Here is an 18,730-nt window from a genome sequence, read left to right as displayed (position 1 = left end):
ACTGTGACACAAACTGTAATTTAGAAAAGCAAAAATTATTCCAGCAATTTGACAGACGTTTCAATTTCTGCTCTGGTTCTCCAAAGCAGTCACCATTCCTCTTTCTCCTAACATTTGGGTCAGAACATTGCCAGCTCTATATTAGTGAGTTATGCTGCCATTGTTTTAAACAATAGTTCTCGTAAACAGAAGCTGCTGAAAGTCTAATGCTAGTTAAAAAGGTGGCGAAAACAATTGCATAAGATGCCAGTGATCTGGCTGAGATGGAATTAAAAGTTGGTAATGCAACATTTTCAAAGCTTTTTGGTTATATTTTCAAGTTTAGGTCCAATATCTTACAAAACAAATGCATAGTTGCCGAAAACAGTATCTCAAAGTTGCATAAATAGATTTTTGTTGTTCTCCTGCAAACATCAAATCACGCTGTAACAACAATTTTACAAATGTTCACTTCATAAAGCTGTAAAACGAATATGTTAGACAGCTGACTTTAATCTGTGGAACAATTCATTACAGACAGCTTCCTCTGACCTTCTGCTAATGAGAAATTTTTGATTTGAGCGTTTGCAAGTTGGGCCCCGTTATTGTCAAAAACGCTACAAAACCAGCAGGTCAAATCTCCATTAATCACTTCTCAGAGCAACTGGTATTGCGTTGCGTCGGCTTGAAATGTCTGCGCCGCTCTCCTTATTAAATCTCATCTGACGCAGCCGTGATAACATATCTCTCAGCTGTCGCGGCTGATGGAGTCAGTTTGTAGGGCTCGATGTCAAAAATGACATTTGTAGCGCAGACGTGCAGACAATACCGCCTGTACACACAGCACTCATTCCCTCATTACTGATGTTTACCAGGCATTGCTATACATCTTCATCAGCTGAGGGTCACCCCTGCTGGATGGCAATTCAGAAGCGAAGCAAAACCCGTTAGTGAAATGAATAAGTGACCTTGCTGACAGCTTTCATAATATGAATTCACAGCAACAGATTAAATAACCAAAATGAAAGAAAAGAAAAGAAACCTCTTGAAAACGCTTTCGGACTTTGGGTTATTACACCTGACAAGTGTTTTTTTTTTTCTTTTCCCCGTTTTACTTCAGTGATGTATTTTCAGTGTTTCTTCTAGTGTTCTCTTGTGCATTTTTGCTTCCCTTTTCCATTTAAACAGGCATGTGTTTCATCCCCTACCTCAGCTGTCACTTATATTTGGTGACGTAGCGCTTCTCATAGAGCCAAACTTACATAGAATGTTGTTTTCATTTCTGGTGGACATGGATGCTTTATATATCCCTAAGGAAATGTGCAAATAACAAGGTTTTAATGTGTTTGGTAAGTTTAAAATGGTCGGGTATAGTGTGCGTGTTAGCTTAAAAATTTATAGTATGTGGGCACTTTCTTTTTGTAGGTTGTGATTATGTCATCCTATCAAATATGTTAAGATAATACTTAAATCAATTTAATGTCAGAAGACAAATGATTGGGCTTAAAATTAAGATTGCCAAAAAATAAAAAATCTTGGAGCACCTCACTGATTAACAACTCCTTATGATTACTTTTAAAACTAGCACTAATTAAACCCACCTGAAAAAAGGATTTTTAAGTTTGATTTAGCATTGTGACTAAAACAGCTATCACATTTAGCCTTCCCGCTTAAAATGTTTTTTTTGTTATTCTCTCTAAAAGAAAATTAATAACACCTAAATCCCCTTTTCTTTTCAATATCTCCTTGTCTCTTACAAAACACTAGAACGACACGAGTTTTGTTAAGCTAATTCAGTAACACAGCACTGCCACTTCTGGCCAAGTGGTTGAAGGCTAATGATTCTATTTTCCCACGCAAACTGGAATGATGGTAATTTTGTTTTGTTGAAAATGCTTTGTACCAGTAGAAATTAAATTGCATGTCAGTAGGAAGAACAACAGTTTATCCCAGAGGCGTTCATGGTTCACAGCAATACAATTTTCCAACAGTTATTTCAACAAATTTGGGATTTAAGTAGAAGGACTGAATACAAACCATATCAGAAAGACTAGCTGAGTTCCTTACGTACATCTGGCCTTTTTTTCTTTTTCAAATTGAGTAACGCATTTAGGACAGGGAGGCACGCTAGGGCTGGTGTTACAGACCCCTGCTCTATAGGAAATTAATATGAGACCATTATGGAGGCCCATTTTTCATCCAATTTGCTAATCATGTACTGTAAATGTTGACTGTGATTACAAGCAGTTTGCCTTGCAGCATTTGGAACCCGAACAGAGATTATATTTAAGGATATTAAAGGATCCTGAAAAAAAGAGCAATCTGAAGTTGACACTTTGACTTGATGACATAATCTATAAAGCACAACAATGACTTGTATGTTACTCTTCTAAACACAGGATTATCTTTAAGTAGGGCGTGTTTGCTCTGATGTCTTCAGTGCAGAGAAGGGTTTGACTCTCTGTGAGCAGAGCTAGCCTTAAGGCAAACCACCCTAGCACCGCCAAGTAATTCAACCTCAAGTAGCATGTCAGCAAAATGCTCTCAACAATAATAATGCTTCATATTGGTGTCAGTTTAAAGCTCTTTCCGTACTCTGCTGACACAATGAACTTGATACATGTATTATTCGGCCAAGTAGTTTTTGAGAGGGTGTGCATATTTAACAGATTGATTGCGATATACATATTGTTTATGGCAAAGAGATAATGGCTTTGAGTTTCACTCTCGCTAATCATTTGCATTCAGGGCGATGAAAGAAGTAGAAGGTGCCCTTAGATTAAATTTATAGGTATTTAGGCGAAGACTATTCCCTTATACTGTGTAAGAACGCCATCACTATGAAAGAGTTTAAAGTATACAGTGAACCCTCGTTTTTCGCCGGTGTTACGTTCCAAAAAGAACCCGTGATAGGCGAAGAAACCTTTATTTTTTTACAATTATTATACAATGAAATACTCCATAATGCATTGAAACCAAAGAACAAAACCTTTTTACAGGCCCAAACATTTGTTTAACAAATAAAAAGTACTGTATAAACAATTTTTTTTACAAATAACTACTGTACTGTAAAATAATAATTTTAATATGAACTGAAGGCGGATTCCCGTGCCCAAATTGCGGAGATCAGCAACCCCCCCACCGTGACCCGAGTCATTGGATTAGAACGGGAGAAAATAAAAAATGATTATGAAAAAAAAATACAAAGTACAGTAGGACAAATAGTGTAATTTATTTCACTGCTCTTCTGACTGAGTCGCTGCATCCTGACTCCGCTCTGTAGCGTTTTTTTTTATTCTAAAGCCCGCGGTGCAGGTGTGTTTTTTCGAGAGAAGAACATAGTTATCTGTAGTTGTTGTCGCTCTTTTTTCTTCTGGGCAAAAAGATTCTTATAAACCGACATGCTTTTAATGTTGGCTTATAATTTGTTTTACGTACGTGTACATATTAAACCGCAACGTTTAATATGTACACAGGTAGAGAAGAAGCGGAGAGACTGTTTAGCCAATCCTAATGCAGAACACAAAGCACGATGCAAGTCCGCGAAGCAGCGAGACCGTGAAAGGTGAACCGAGGGTTCACTGTACATGATGCATACTTCACCACAGAACAAACAGTACCTGGTTATGATGGTTCTATGACCATCCCTCTTGTCCTCGGTAAAGAAAAGTATTCCCACCCCAGATAAGCTGTGTTTCCATTGTATTTAAAATTGTTCATATTGGAATTGCAAAAATAAATTCGCTTAATGGGAATGCTCTAATTTAAAAAAAGAACTCATATTTTTTGATAGGTTTTTGCGCAAGGATGAGATGGTGTTTCCGCTGTAATTAGATAATCAAAGTATAATTATATTATTTCAAAAAACTGCAATAGAAACACTTGTTTTGCATCAGACAAGTCGTTACCACTAACCGGGTATTACTACTGGGAGAAAAGACGAACACAACGACAGGAAGTGTTCGGAGGATGGTGGCACACCATGTTTTTAATGACTAATAGCTTGAAGAAACTTAATCATGTGCAATTTGAATTGCATTTCTAAATTTAATTGCAAAATTGTGTTAGCAGAATGTCAACAAAGATTTCTGCACATTTGTAATGGAACCACCCCTATCGTTGTCTCTACTTGCCTGGCATGCCAATTTAGGTGACTGGTCATGCATAATGTTTTAAGTGAAGATTTATCAAAAATTCATACTTTTTGAAACTGAAATGTTTAAACATCTGTGGTAATTTTTTTTTAAAATACCACAGTAAAAGCAAAACACATTTATTGTAATTATGAACTAGTTGGATACACAAACAGCAAAAACCAGAGACTATAAAAAGGACGGCTGCATGGATAAATGCGTGTTTGGATGGATGAAAAAATGGATGAAAGTGCTACGTGGATACATGGGAAGACTTTTTCCAAGGCAGAGTAGTTGTCTTATTGCATTTTGTTCACCCTGCATCGTCACTTAAGTTCTTGACTCTTACTTAATGTCTTTTTTGTGTTTGTATTAAATATTTAACCCATCCCATATACACAAGGCTGTAGTCAAATATGTTTTCTTTAGAAACTTTCGTATTATCCCAAAAAGCACCTCATTATACCACATACAGTACATAATGACCCTTGAATTCACTTTCTCTAATGGGTTTTTGCCCTTCAGCCGTAATTTTCATGAACCCTGTTGAGCTTTTGTAGAGCAAAAATGATCTTGTTTGTTTACAATGAAACCTCTGTGGGGAGCTTTAATGTCGCAGAACTTATGAGGAATTCTTTTCATACTTTGTGTTATCACCATTCGTTCTGTTATAATGTGGTCTGAAGGTTACATGATGTAATAGAGGCAACGTTTTACTGTGAACTTGTAGTCGGCCAACATTCCACATATTGCATTTTTTCCCCCAGCCTTACATAAACACAATATTTTTTTAGATGCAATTGCCTCTCAGCTGGAGTAGGTATTTAAAGACTGTTGAAGAGCTTCTTTGAAATTGGGGTTTACTTTTTTATCTTTGGCCATATTCAGCAGTCAAGCTGTTGCGGTTAAAACCCTTCATGTTGCTTTTCAGCTTGATTTTCTTGATTTTTAACAAAACAGCGGAGTTTGTTTTTCCTTTCCTGCTGACTGTTTGGACTCAACAGTGTCTGACATTATTACTGTTGTAGATATGAAATTATTTTTTAGTACTATTGGTATTTTTTATGTACTGTGAACAGAAAGTTACCATTTTTGGTAGATGTAGTTTTCACATCGGTTAGAATAGCAGTGGAGATTTACCAATAAGAGTTTTTTTGTTTCCAATGTACGTTTTTCTACAACTTTGACCTGCAAATGCCAACTTTAGCCAGTTCAGATTAGAAATATAATTTACATAATTAAAAGTGTTTGGGCAAGCCAGATTTTCACTCCTTTCCAGCTCCTGAAAAAGTGGCTTAAGGAGCGTGAGATATGATTTCCACACATGGATTAGCCACTACATAGTGCAAATCTCAACCCCATTGAGAATCTATGTGACGTTCTGGAGATGGATTTGCACAGTGTTGTAAACAATGTATTTTTATTTTACTTTTGAAATGAATGCGGTTATTCACTATTAAGAGACAAAAACGTGTTATCTAATGTACCCCAAGTCTTTTGTTGTGATTAAAGCAGATTTTCTTCTTCCTGTTTCCTCTTGGTATCTTGACAGACTTTGACAAAGTAGAGATGATTTCAGGTTCAGTACAGTCTTCCAGAATGTTATCTTTTCATTTCATGCACACTGCCTGCAGTGAGACAATGGCCGGCAGAATAAAGGCTTAGGGCCCAAACTCATGGCAATCTCCAGACGGTTACAAAAGAAGCAGGCGGTGAAAGGAGCAGTGTGGTGCAACACTTCTGAATGTTTTAATGGATATGAAAAAGGGGCACAAAATTTTCACTGTTTCCTTTCCCATTTTATGGCTTTAAAAATCATTGGTTCCCTGCAAACACTCACCGAACATATAAAAATAGGTTCAACAGGGTGGCTGTTGAATAAATCGTCTTCATGGAGGATTTTGAATTGCTCTGTATAAATTATTCATTTACTATTTTCTCACTTTATTTGACCACCGGACCTAAGGTCTCTATTAGTCCTGTGTGAAACAAGTATTTGTTAATGCTTAAGCAATAAATAAAACCCCTTTATACAGAACTTGGAAAAGGTCGCAGATTTGTATAATTACTGCCCATAAATCTTTAGGTGTTTGTTGAAAGGCAACTTTCTTGGGGCTGAGAACTGCTGATGTTATGCACGTTTTTTTTTTCTTTCTTTCTCCGAAATGTAAAATGGAAGAATGAAAACTAGTGTTTAAATTACGGATTTAAACTTCTTGAAATGTATCATTTTTAACTACTGGTACTATCAAAAAGATCCCGTTCAAACATTTACCAGTAACCTTTATGAGAAGACTTGCATATTCTCTCTGTTGCTTGGTTATGTTATTTCTCTAAAAAAATTGAAGAAAACAGAGACTGTAAACCATCCTAAATACAATTTGTGATGGTTGATTTTATTTAACTGACTTTGTTTACCTGAATCGGCTTTCTCCATGTTGTTTCTCCGTCTGGCTATTTTTCCCATTTCTCTTGCTGTCATTCCTCGTATTCCTCAATTGTCTTTTTACCTCATTGCTCTTCATCTTCTTTCTTCCTCGCAACTCCTCCACCTGGCATCCTTTTATTTCCTTCTACCCACTCATGTTTTCCATTTTTCTCCACATTTCCATCATTCTTCCAATGTTTTTGCATCAGTCTCCCCGAAGTCACCCTCTTTATCCTAATTGCTGCCTCTCCATGCAGTCTTCCGCCTGTCATTTCTCGGTTTCTCCTTTAACCGTTCTTCCTCTGTCTCCTTCTGCAGCTGGGATTGTTCGAAAAAGGCAGTGGTGTGAGATGGTTCCGTGTTTGGAGGACGAAGGCTGTGACCTGTTAGTCAATAAATCTGGATGGACTTGTACACAGCCAGGAGGCCGAGTCAAAACCACCACGGTGAGTTCGGACGCCGATTGCGCTCACGTACAAACCAATTCTCACAAAAACATAAATTCCAATTGATCCATTTTATATATTTTACTTGTGGATATTTCCCAATATATTTCTGTGACGTATGGAAAATGACTTAAATCTCTGTAGCTGACCAGATATGCCAATGAGAGCGTTAATCGTTGAGCAACAGTCGCAAATATTCCTCCTAAAGAATTTGCTTTCTCTTCCATCATTTTAAACCCCACAAACTCTATGTGCTTTGTTTACTTCCTCATCAGCGGCAATTAGTTTAAATTAGAGACTCTTAATGGTAATGATGGCAGCAGATGGGAAGCTGCAGCTTGTGTTGGTTAAAACTCCGCCCATCCATTCATCCACACCTTATATCCACTGAGCCAAACCTCTTCCTCCTTCGTTCTTCACTTCTTTTCCTCCTCACCCTTCACGAACTTGCATCACACTCTCTCATTCCCCAGCTTCATTATTACAGAGGTCCAAACTGTCACTTGTCTGTCTGTCTGTGCTGTGGCAATTTAGGAAATCTCTTTAAATGTGACTCGGCAACAAAAACCGCAGCAAGCAGCTGCTTTTTATGCATTTGTCAACGGGGCATCATTAATGCATCTGTCATGATTTGGTAATCATCAGTGTTTATGTCTTGCATACACACACACACACACACACACACACACATGTATGCTCAAACAGGCACATTAGCACAGAAGACTTGATATGTTAAACATCGGAGCCAACTAAAATCCCATACATGAATATAAATTGCAGTCTTGAGCAATGATACAAAACAGAAAATGAGCCTGCCTGTGGAGACTGGTAACAAGCAACACATGTTGCCTACAATGTAGTTTATTATTGGAGCACTCACACCCATTTGTTATACGTGGCCGGCCAAGACAAAACCAGGAACAAGTTTCCTCGGGGGCGTCTTGAGTTATTTACAGATTCACAAGGTGTAGATTCTTTTTAGCGATGTCAAACACTAAAACAATTTTTTAAAAAGAAGGTATTGTCATTTGAAGGGCAGCAACATTGGCAGTAAAACAACCCTCAAAGTTTCAGAAAATTGTCCTCAAACTTGATTACTTGAGGTTGTTAACAAGGGCTGTTCATTTACGTTACTGTGCAGTAATCCCACTTTCCCCAAACATCAGCTGTCAACAGGTGTGACAGAGGAAGTGTATAGACAAAAGTGAGCTGTTGTCTGGCCTACCTAGCTATAAATATATATTTTAGTTTTCAGATTTACTATTTTCCTGTAAGGCTGTGAGCTTCTGTCTTGTAAATATTTGTCATGGAGTTATCTGTGAACCCTGTAGTGGTTCAGTGGAATTAAACCATGTCTAAATTGTAGCTGGAGGGACTATGTTTCTCAACTTGATGTATTTTTATAAATTATAAAACCTGTCTTGTATGTAGTCACTGATTATATAAATATGCATTTAAATGAAAAAAAATTATAATCGGTGTTGGTGTGTGCAGAAAATTATAAGCAAGCAAAGTCATAGAAAAACAAAGAATGGCTTTCATTACGTAATTGAGACTTCAGTCCTATAGTTGAAGATAAAGGGTCCTTCATGAACGTCATATCACTGCCCCAAAATCTGACCCCACATAAGCAGAAGATAATAACAAACAATGTTTTCTTTCAGCTTGAATAATTTAGTTAATTTAGTTTAGGTTTTACAGCTGCTAAACGCAGTTAGTCGGCACGGCGCGTAGGACTGCTCAGACCCACCTGGTCACCGTCACAGTGCTCTCAGTACAGCTGCATTCCAGGTAGCTCAAGATCAGGGTGTCAGTGATCTGCTGCGTATCGTAATTATGTTCTATAAACAATAAAAATCTGAACTCACCCCATTAGAAACTGAGGAATGCTCCTGCAGATATAAATGCTTCCCATCATACAAGTGGTCATGGCATTATTTCTTTCTAGTGGATTTTGTCATATAAGAACACAAAGTTTAGCATTTTAAAATCCCAGAGACTTCTATTTAAAGCATGTGGTGATTTATAAAACAAGTATATTTAAAAAAAAAAAACTAAAATCACTATTTCCTTGGAAATGTATGTTTTTTTTATGGGGTTTTTTCTCCTTTTGTTTAGCAACTTGTTCCTGGCGTTGCCATGGCGCGTCTGTATACACAACTTAATGTGTGTGTGTTGCAGTGTGGATTGTGCAAAAATGGGCTCAAATGGATCAAATGCATGTGTGCTATGCACTGATTGCTCTGAGTACGCCAGTGTAGGGTTTGCATATTCATGACATGTATCTCCGCTTTACAGCAGAGAGGGGACCCTGTAAGCTTTGCCCTACATGCGCACTTCACATCCCGCTCGAGGTGTCAGTCAGTGTAACTCTCAGCCGCTTACGCTGACAATATGCAGAAAGTGACAGGTATTGCTTGCTTGCTTCATTGGCTACTTTAAACTTGGTGACAGCTAGTCAAATGGCTGGACAGCTAGGCGCACTCATCTGTTCCACTGGCTGTGTGTGTGTGTGTGTGATAGGGGAGTGTAAATGTGTGTAAGCAGCTCTCACTGTCAAGGAGTCTCTGAACTGGTTATATCATAAATATGCATTAGAACATAGTGTATTATGTAACATAACATATATTATATTAAATTTATGTTCTCATATTCAGTTGGTTGCAAAGTTAATCGATTTTTTGTGTTTTGTGTGTTAAATAATGTTATATATACTGTATATTAGAAAAACATGAGGGAAAGTACAACTGGCATGGAATACTGTGAAATTCTCGTGCTATTTAAATTTTGACTGAAAATGTCAAATTTTTCTAAGATTTTTGTATTTACATAAAATAGAAATAAACATTTAGTATGAACTTTAATTTAAATGAGAAAGCAACGATTTATCCCACTGTAGTTTTATAGATTGATTATTCTTATTGTTATATTAATTTTATCTATCCATCTAACCATTTTGAGGTGTTGCCAGTTTACAGAGGTAATAGAGACACACACATACACACACTTGGACTTAAGGGCCATTTAGAGTCTATATAAACCAACATTCATATTTTTGACCTGTTGGAGGAAGCCAGAGAATGTGTGAAATCATGAGGGGAAGATGTAAATGAAACCTAGGATGCCATGTCATTTCTTTAATTTAGTTGACCTTATGTAAAGTGAAAGGTGGATCACGTTTAGTTTTGACACCAATACTGTCAGCTGTTTTCGCAATCAGAAATATTTCTAAGCCGGCAAATGTATCTTTCTTTTATGTCCTGGAAACGTGTAGTAGCTTTTTATCAGTCGGCCAACCAACAGTTTGAAGGAACAGGCGAGGAAGGGGGCAACACTTTTCCTGATCTTGTTAGTCAAAGAAAACTCTGGCAACCTCAACGTCCAACATCTCATTAAAAGTGACTCAACCCGTAGGGACAGAGGGAAGGAAACTCACAGGGGTTTGAATTTGTAAAACCTGACATAGCTGGATACCAGAAAGTACTCAATGCCTAACTTTGAAGCATAACAAGCTGATGTTAGATTGTTCCTTCTTCATCTGTTTTGGTTGCCAGCCCACAGTCAGCAACTTTACACTCATAGCTTGCCAATTGTAGTTCAGTAAGTATATTACCTTAATAAGGGGCTGGTAATGGGTGGTGCTCCTTTATATTGTCTGTTTCTCTCATGATTACAAATATTTTTAAATACCCAAAGGTGTCTGTCTCCTGAGCTCAAAAATGTGTAGTATTAGCTTGTAATAAAACCATAAAAATGTCTGAATTAATTATTAGATAACACAGATTCCTTAAAAAAAATTTACTTAGACTTTATGTGACTGTTTTACTCAAGGGAGACTCTTCACTTTTCCTCACTTGAACTTTTGAAAGAATAGCCCTTTCTCTGAGGGCTTTCAATCTGGAACCAAAGCCCACCGCCCTTCTTATTTAGGAATAACTCCCGGCTGTTCGCGGTCCACTGAGCATGTCTGACCTGTCTGTCAGGTGTTTCGGCAAAGAAACATCAGTGCTGACAAACAGAGACATCCCGTGGGGCATTTGACTAAGCCGAGTTAATTTGACTCAGCCCCATAACCCCATAAAGAGCTATTCTGGACAAATGTCAGGAAGCACTGCGTGTGTATATATGTGTATTTGTTTATATTAACCTAGTAAGGCTCTTTTGTGATATTTCACTGAGTTGCTGAAGACCTATATGCATTATGGGGACCAAAACCTGGTAACAATAAGGTGGACACCCCATTTTAGATAAGGTTTAGAGCAGTCTAGTCACCCACAAGGTACTGCGTGTATACAATAGTTATTTTGAGACACTGTGACACGTACAGTTTGCTTACCAACAGATTGTGTTTAAAAATAATAATTGATAAGTAGCTTAAGATCGGGCCATTCAAATGAAAAGCCGGTGGAGAGAGAACAGTGCCAGGATTATTTTTATGATTGGAGCAATCCATGTCTGCAGGAATGTTTTTCAGTTTCTTAGGGTGAGTTACAAAACTTGTGACTTTAGGATACTATTACAACACATTGCACACCACCAGGACACAGATCTAGGTCTAGGTCTGCCCAGCTTGGGGCTGCAATAATGCATCTGCGCTGATGGTGACGAGGCATTGAGCAGTAGTGCGCCCCACACTGACCAACTGCATCTGTACAACACCTAAAATTTAAAAAAACTATTTACGTTGAGCTGAAAGAAAGCAAAGTTTAGAATCCACACTCTAGACCTGTTCATAGAAATGTCATGGCCAGTCATATTTACAAAACATCGCCACACTTCTCATTAGGATGAACTAAGAAGACAATAAGTGTTTTGAGACTAATATTTTTAATTCAGCGTGCATATTTTAAGATGCTGTGTTTTTGCGGAGGCCATTTCAAGTTAGGTGGTCTGTGAGTGTTTGTTAAATGGTCCTCAGCCTGAAGAAGTTTGACCAACAGTGGTTTAGAGCAGTGGTCCCCAACCCCCGGGCTGCGGACCGGTACCGGTCCATGGACCAATTGGTACTGATCCGCGCAAGAAATAATTAAATACTTCCATTTTATGTGTTGAGTCTGGAGGATCTTTTATTTTGAACATCCTTTAACCGGCCAACATTGAGCCCACAAGCAGCAGAATGAGTTAGAAACAGCAGCAACAGCATAGGTGTCGGTCGTCTTGACGCGCAACCCTCCCCCGTCCCCGCGAATTTCCAAAGTCTTGCGCCCCCGTGGCTTCCCCCCCTCCGGTCCGCGGTACTAAAAAGGTTGGGGACCACTGGTATAGAGGTATGTTGTGAGATTATGGTCTGGTGTAAGGTTAGGTTTACTCATAAATGTAGTAACTAAAATCAATAGAAAGTCCTAATATGGTTACATATACAGTTATGTGTGCGTCTTTGTGTTTATTGGTCAATTTTCTATGAAGTGTTGCTGTGTCTGTTGAACAGGAGGCAATTGTTCTTAAGGATGACACTGCTAACCTTTTCTTCTCCAAGCTGGATTTGAGTTGCAAGACAGATTAGATATATGTGCCTGTCCTCCCTCAACCTACAGAATGTCACTCTACAGCTTTTGTTTTGTGTGTTTCAGGATAAAAATAACTTCCTCTCAAACTTGCTTTCTCCTCACTTGACTCCTTTTGATTTTTTTCCCCCTCCTCCAAGTCTTTCTTTTCTTCTCGCCTATCTGTACTTCTGCCATTTCCCTCGTGATGCATTTATCTTGTACTGACCCTGCTTTGAAGAGCACACAGCTACAGCTGTCAATAAAGACATGTCGTATAGATTTCTCCAAGGCCAGCTCCAGATGAAACATAGAAAGATTGATGTATTCATGGCTTATGGCTGACTGAGGTTACGTTCAATAGCGGGACTCTATGACGGCAGCCGCGAAAGGGCAAGACCCACCGAGAACATAATTTGTAGCCCTGCGATAACTTTGTATTTTAAATAACTGGGCATGCAGTAACAAAAGTAGCTCAGATTAATTCATGTGGTAACAATAACAAATGTTGTAAGAGCCTCTAAACGAATTATCTTGGAGCACATTTTGAGCTAAATAATGAAATGCGAAGAGACGCAAATGTATTTTGTCACAACAACCAGAGATTTTTCCAGGTTTATGTTGTTTTTGACATTTTAAATCTGACATAAAAAAAGAAAACATACCACTAGAATTTAATTTCAGCTTTATTGAGCATTATTTAGCATGGAGGATAGACTTATATATATATATATATATATATATATATATATAAAAGACAACCAACAATGGATGATGAAATACCTTCTTGAAAATAGCACCCCTTATATTTGGAGCGATGGCTTCTTCCTCACTGAGCGGCCTTTCAGGCTGTGTACGTACAGGACTCATTTCAGCAAATTCTACTGTTAACAGCTTAAGTCTGCTTCTTTATAAGCTCTTTTGCTGCTGTTGTGGAATTGATGCCATCTGAACCATGATGGGAATTAAGTGTGTTGGAGGTGTGCCTCTCTTACCACAGATGTCATGAAGTAACTAATCACAAGCTAACAATATCCAGACATCTTCATCTGGGAGTTATTATTCTTGCATTTAGCAAATAAAAATAATTTTGGTAATCTGAACTGCCCTACAACAGGAAAGTGTCAGTATGAAAATATTCAAATGTATGAAGGCAACAAGTTCTCATAGTTATTTATTAATAAGCATAAAAAATATAAGTTGTCAATTTTCCCAGAGTACATAGGGGGATATATTACACAATACAAGGTCAACTAAGTCTTTCTTTTCATAAAAAAAAAAAAATAGAAACTAAGATCTGATCAAAGTAAACTAGTTTCATATAAATGTCCTGTCTTTTAAGTGTGTGGCTAGACCTGTCAAAAGGATAAATCTATTAATTTATATATAAATTCAATCATTATTATTATTATTTTTTTCTCAGAGTTTTTGCGGCGCTAGTGGCTCGTATTTTTTCTACAGTAGGCAGACAGGAAGGGGGGTGTGGAGAGGGGGAAGACATGCGGTAAAGGTCGTCGGGACCGGGAGTCGAACCCGCGACGTCTGCGTCGAGGACTAAGGCCTCCAAACGTGGGGCGTGCTAACCCCCTGCGCCACCACAGCACGCCCCCAAATTCAATCATTTCTATTTGCATGATTTATTGTTTTCTCTTTTCTCTCTCCAGATAATAAAAGGTCTCAGTCTATTTTATGAGTCTCAACTAGACCTTTTGTTTTGAAGGACAATTTTGTTTAGAGACTTCAGCGTTTATTTTATTTGTTGTCTGTTGTTTTGTTTATTTATTTTGGATATTTAAATAGCCTACAAATTGATCTACAAATTGTGTTTGCTTGTAAATTTTGTACAGCAGCAGACTAAAAGAAACTAGGTAATACAAATGGGAAAATAAATATAATGCATCAGGTTTGTGCCAGGGTGCATCAAAGGAAGTGTGAGGTTGGGTTTTTTAAACCAAACCTTGTCACTGATTCATCATTGACTGTGGCCTGCCCTTGAGGTGCAAATGTAATCTGATTTGATTTCCTCACCCACCACAGCCACCTGGTGAGCATAATCATCCCTACATGCGCTTCCTTTTCAGTCGCAGCTGCAGGACTTCAAACCTTTATTATTCCAATGCCTCCTGTGGCTCTAAATTTAAGAGTAGACTTTAAGATCCTTAAAAAAAACAAACAAATTCTGCTTTGTATGTTTTTGACGGCTTAAGTACCTTTAATTTAAAATTCGTAACGTTCGCGGGAAATGATTAAACTGTTTTTTGTTTTGTTTTTTTTACATAAAGATCTCTGGATATTAAATTTTTTAAAACGATTCAATTTTTTTAAATAAAGCCTCCTGTGGACAGATCTGTACACAGCCTGTCCTTAAAAAACAAATAAATAAAATCAAATGTGTAAAATTGCATCAGTTTATAATAAAATTTTTTTTTTTTTAGTCAGACTCTGATCAGCAACCCAAGAGCGACAGCACATCAACTTTCAAAAGCTCAACAGTTTACGCTGCTTTAGATCTGACATCCTTAGAAGTCTCCCTCTCACAGCCACCCTTTCCCCGCCATGCTGCTTCTCTCTCCGTGCTTCACAAAAGGCCCACAGATAACCTGAGGGGATTCTGCTTTTCTCCCTTTACACCGTTCTCACTTTTTTCCCTTCCCTTTCTCTCTGAGCTCTCACTCCCTTCATGCTTGCCGACTGCGATAGCTCTCTGCACCGTTTGATCTGCCAGTCTGAAATGATGGCGGGCACAACACAGTGCTGCTCATCTCTGGAGAGAGTGTGGCTTTCACTGAGACGGGGACGTATAGCAGAAGACGACGTACTCTTCTGCTTAAACACAGTGTCTTGCTAAAGCAGCCAACAGTACTCTAGGGGATTATGTGTATAATTTCAGGCTATATAGCACTGTGAAAAAACAAGATCCTGTATAAAAAGTACAAATATGTTTTTTAAAGATGTAAACCTTATGTTAACATCGTCAAAAGAAAGTAAATTCTGTTTTTGAAGGTACCTTAAATAAGATACAATGAAGGAATCATTGTATCTTCTCACAATGATTTCTATTTGCTCTAATAAATAATGACATGGCTAATTAACACACTTGCTGTTTTTTAGTTTTAAAACGGCTTTATTGTACCGAGGTCAGAGAATGATCACAAATTAATTTTCATTTCAAAAATAATATAGAGTTAAAAAAAGGTGCAAGAAGTATTCCTTTATTAAATTTATATATTATATATTCACAAAAAAAAGGTGAACTGGAAAAAAAGCATAATCCATGAGTAAAAATATTATGGCTTCATTATGCTATCACAATTAAATTTTTAGCTCATTAAAAAAATCCATTAACATTTATTGAAGCCATTTATTCTTAAGGTTTCAGCACTGTCTGGACAATTATGTAATTTTCTGCAGTGCTTTCCATATCTTGATAAGCATGGAGAAAGAAAATAGTTTTGAAAACTACCTGTAGTCCAAGACTTCATTCCATATCCCATCTTAAATGTTATCCTTCCTTTTTTCTTTCCTTCTTCCTTCTTTCCTTCTGTTTTTCCTTCCTGTTCCTGGCCTTTTCTTTTTCCATCCTTCCTTGTGTCTTTGGGTTTCTACACTATAACTATGGGTTTAATTTTTTTTTCTCCAAGAGTAAAACTTTTTCCAAACAGCCAGCTTTAAAAGTGGAGCATCCTTCTTTCAGTCAGTCGTTCTCTGGCCTCTTTAAAAGGACTTGAAAAAATCTGACTTAAGAATGGGTAAAATAAAAACTATATATTTTAAACTTCACTATACCTTTTTATATAACTTTCAATAAAGCAGCAAAACCCTATCAGGTAGCTTAATGGAAAAAAATGCACTTTCCATTATAGACTGCTGCAGACGTCACTGTTTTGTGTCTTTTACTCAAAGCAAATGTCACAACACGGCATTTTTAATACGGGAAGGACATTAGCAAACATAGTAATAATCCTCTGACTGGTTCTTAATCATATGTTCCATTAGGCTGCTTCTGATTGTCAGTTTTTTAGGATGTAAACAACTTGCTGGAGCAGAAAGTGGCACCTACTGAGAGAAAGATGGTGATTACAGTAATCAAGACTTTTTCAGCGAGGAAAGCAGAAGACAGAAATTAGGAAACAAGATGAACTGTCACACTCCAACTCAGACAAGTGAGCAGAAGATATTATAATATTTGATAATGTACGAGCTCATGAGTTGGCATATGCATATTTCATAGACTTTCAAGACGCCGTGTGGGGGGAGGACACTCTTGTGTGCATAATATGCACTGAGCTGAGGACTGTGATTTTTTTTTATTATCCCTGCTTAAAGGCGCAGTATTATGTAAAATAATATTTTTGAGTTTTACATCGTTATAATTCCCTCATCAAAAACATACCTGGAGTGTGTATTTGATTCTTTCTTGCTTATTTCAGAAATCCTGTAATAATATCCCGTCGCAACCATTAAGCTGTGCAAAACGCCTGGGTAGACCTAGCTCCGCCTTTGAGGACACAGCTCCTCCTCCCAGCTGCAGCTTCTGAGCTTCTGCCTCACAGAGCACTCCTTCCCCCACTTAGCTCCTTCAGACTAGCCAGCAGCAATTAGCAAACACGTGGTGAAACTGCGCATCTTTGAGCTCATTGTACGAGCTACTTCTCAGTGCAACGTTGGTAAAAACATTATTGAAGTGTTAATAGAGGAACCATGTTATGATGACTTCATGAAGAAGGACTTTCTGAAAGAGCAGGAGTTTTTAAGGAGACAGAGACCCAATTTCAAGGTGTTAAATTATGAAGTCAAATTTCTTTTAAGCCATATTTGATATATACAGCATTTTTATAACCGAAGGTAATGTAGTTACTTGATTGTGCTAGAAAATGGCAATATGTTCCTGGAAAATACTTACTGCCCCTTTAAATATTGTGTCTAGGAAAAAAAAAAGTTTTTAATCTGATCTAAAAAAATCTCCTTAGGCTTGGTTTTGTAAGCAAGTGTTGAAGCCCCCACTTACAGCCTGTTTCCTCCACTCTTTGACTTTGTGGATCCTGTTCGGACCAGGCCTGATGGGATCTTCCCCATCTTCTCCACCACCCTCCATCACCATGCAGCCCTCCCTCCCCCAGCAGTTGTGGGTCGGTACCAGGCTTGGTAATTGATCCCTCTGGGCCCTGCAGATGGATCCAGCTGAACAGGAGGGCTGAACAGGCTCACCACTAAGCAGACAGCTGCTCAGGCGCTCAGGCGCCCCCTGTACAGGCTGATAGAAAGGGAGAAAGATAAAGAAACACTGTTGCCGCTAACAGTTAGCCCCGTCTGCCGGCATCCCGTTCTGCAGTGAGCAAACTCAGCACTTTGCTTTGTCTTGAAGCGAACAAGTTCCCTCCATTTTTGGGGAGGTGTTAACAGGGAGTGAAGCAAGAGGAAGGGACATGGTAAAGTCCGTCTTTTAAAGTTCTTATCAGCAAACTAAGAGCCTGGGGGAATAATCTGCTAAGTAAGCTTAAATTTAAGCTTCTTCTGTGCAGCGAGTGGAAAAGTCCACTTTTGTGTTTCAGCCAAGTGTCCACATTGCTTTGCTCTACCGCTTTAACAACATCAGGGTGGATGAAAAGAAAGTGACTTTACAAGCATCGATTGATGTGGAGTTTATGTTGAGAAAAGAACTTTTGAGAGTTGAAACATAATTCAACATGTCAGAATGTTGGCGCTGCAGTTTTTGTCATAAGCTCTTAAAATGTAACTATTTATCTAAATGTTGTATTTAACCTCTATTTAAAAGCCTTTATGTTTCTACTGAGGTAGAAAATGAATAATGGCTCAAGAAAGGCAAGCAGTGTTTCTTTGGCTTGCACCAGCCATACACAGCTTAATTCAAATAGAGGTAATAAAAATCCTATTAACAAACAACAACAAATGAAAAGAGCAATAAATTAATACATTTATGCATTATGTTGTATTAAAATACTGCTTTAAAAACAACCAAAAGCTTTTTTTCTTGATTTAAGTGAGTTGACAGTTTCCGAACATTTCAGGTTTCCAGGGAGTTGGTTCCATTTTTGCGAGAACAGCACCTGATTGATTTTCCATAGATCTGTAATGACATAAATACAATAATAAAATAATTCCCTAGTTTTTTATGTGCTGTACTGACAGGAAACCCTGTTGTGATCATGAGTTTTAAGGCCAGGTTGTTATAGTTGAGTTCTGTTCATATCCACACCAAGTGTTTTGCATTCTTTATGGACTTTATTGTACTTAAAGAAT

The 18,730-nt window shown here is 37.9% G+C and overlaps 1 protein-coding gene across 3 annotated transcripts in view; it reads left to right on the top strand.

Annotated features, from left to right (window-relative positions):
* LOC114161216 (protein FAM19A5) overlaps window positions 1-18,730 on the top strand; it is a 165,424-nt gene that overhangs the window by 136,880 nt on the left and 9,814 nt on the right. For all 3 annotated transcript variants that reach the window (XR_003598960.1, XR_003598961.1, XM_028044388.1), the window contains exon 3: window positions 6,859-6,986. Coding sequence is in view for 1 of the 3 variants with exons in the window: in XM_028044388.1 (XP_027900189.1) it covers window positions 6,859-6,986 (128 nt within the window). In the remaining 2 variants the exon portion in view is untranslated. The remainder of the gene's footprint in view (window positions 1-6,858; window positions 6,987-18,730) is intronic.

This window comes from Xiphophorus couchianus, chromosome 17 (assembly GCF_001444195.1).
Source record: "Xiphophorus couchianus chromosome 17, X_couchianus-1.0, whole genome shotgun sequence".
NCBI lineage: Eukaryota > Metazoa > Chordata > Actinopteri > Cyprinodontiformes > Poeciliidae > Xiphophorus > Xiphophorus couchianus.
Note: the sequence above shows the minus strand (reverse complement) of the source record. Positions and strands in the feature narration are given on the sequence as shown.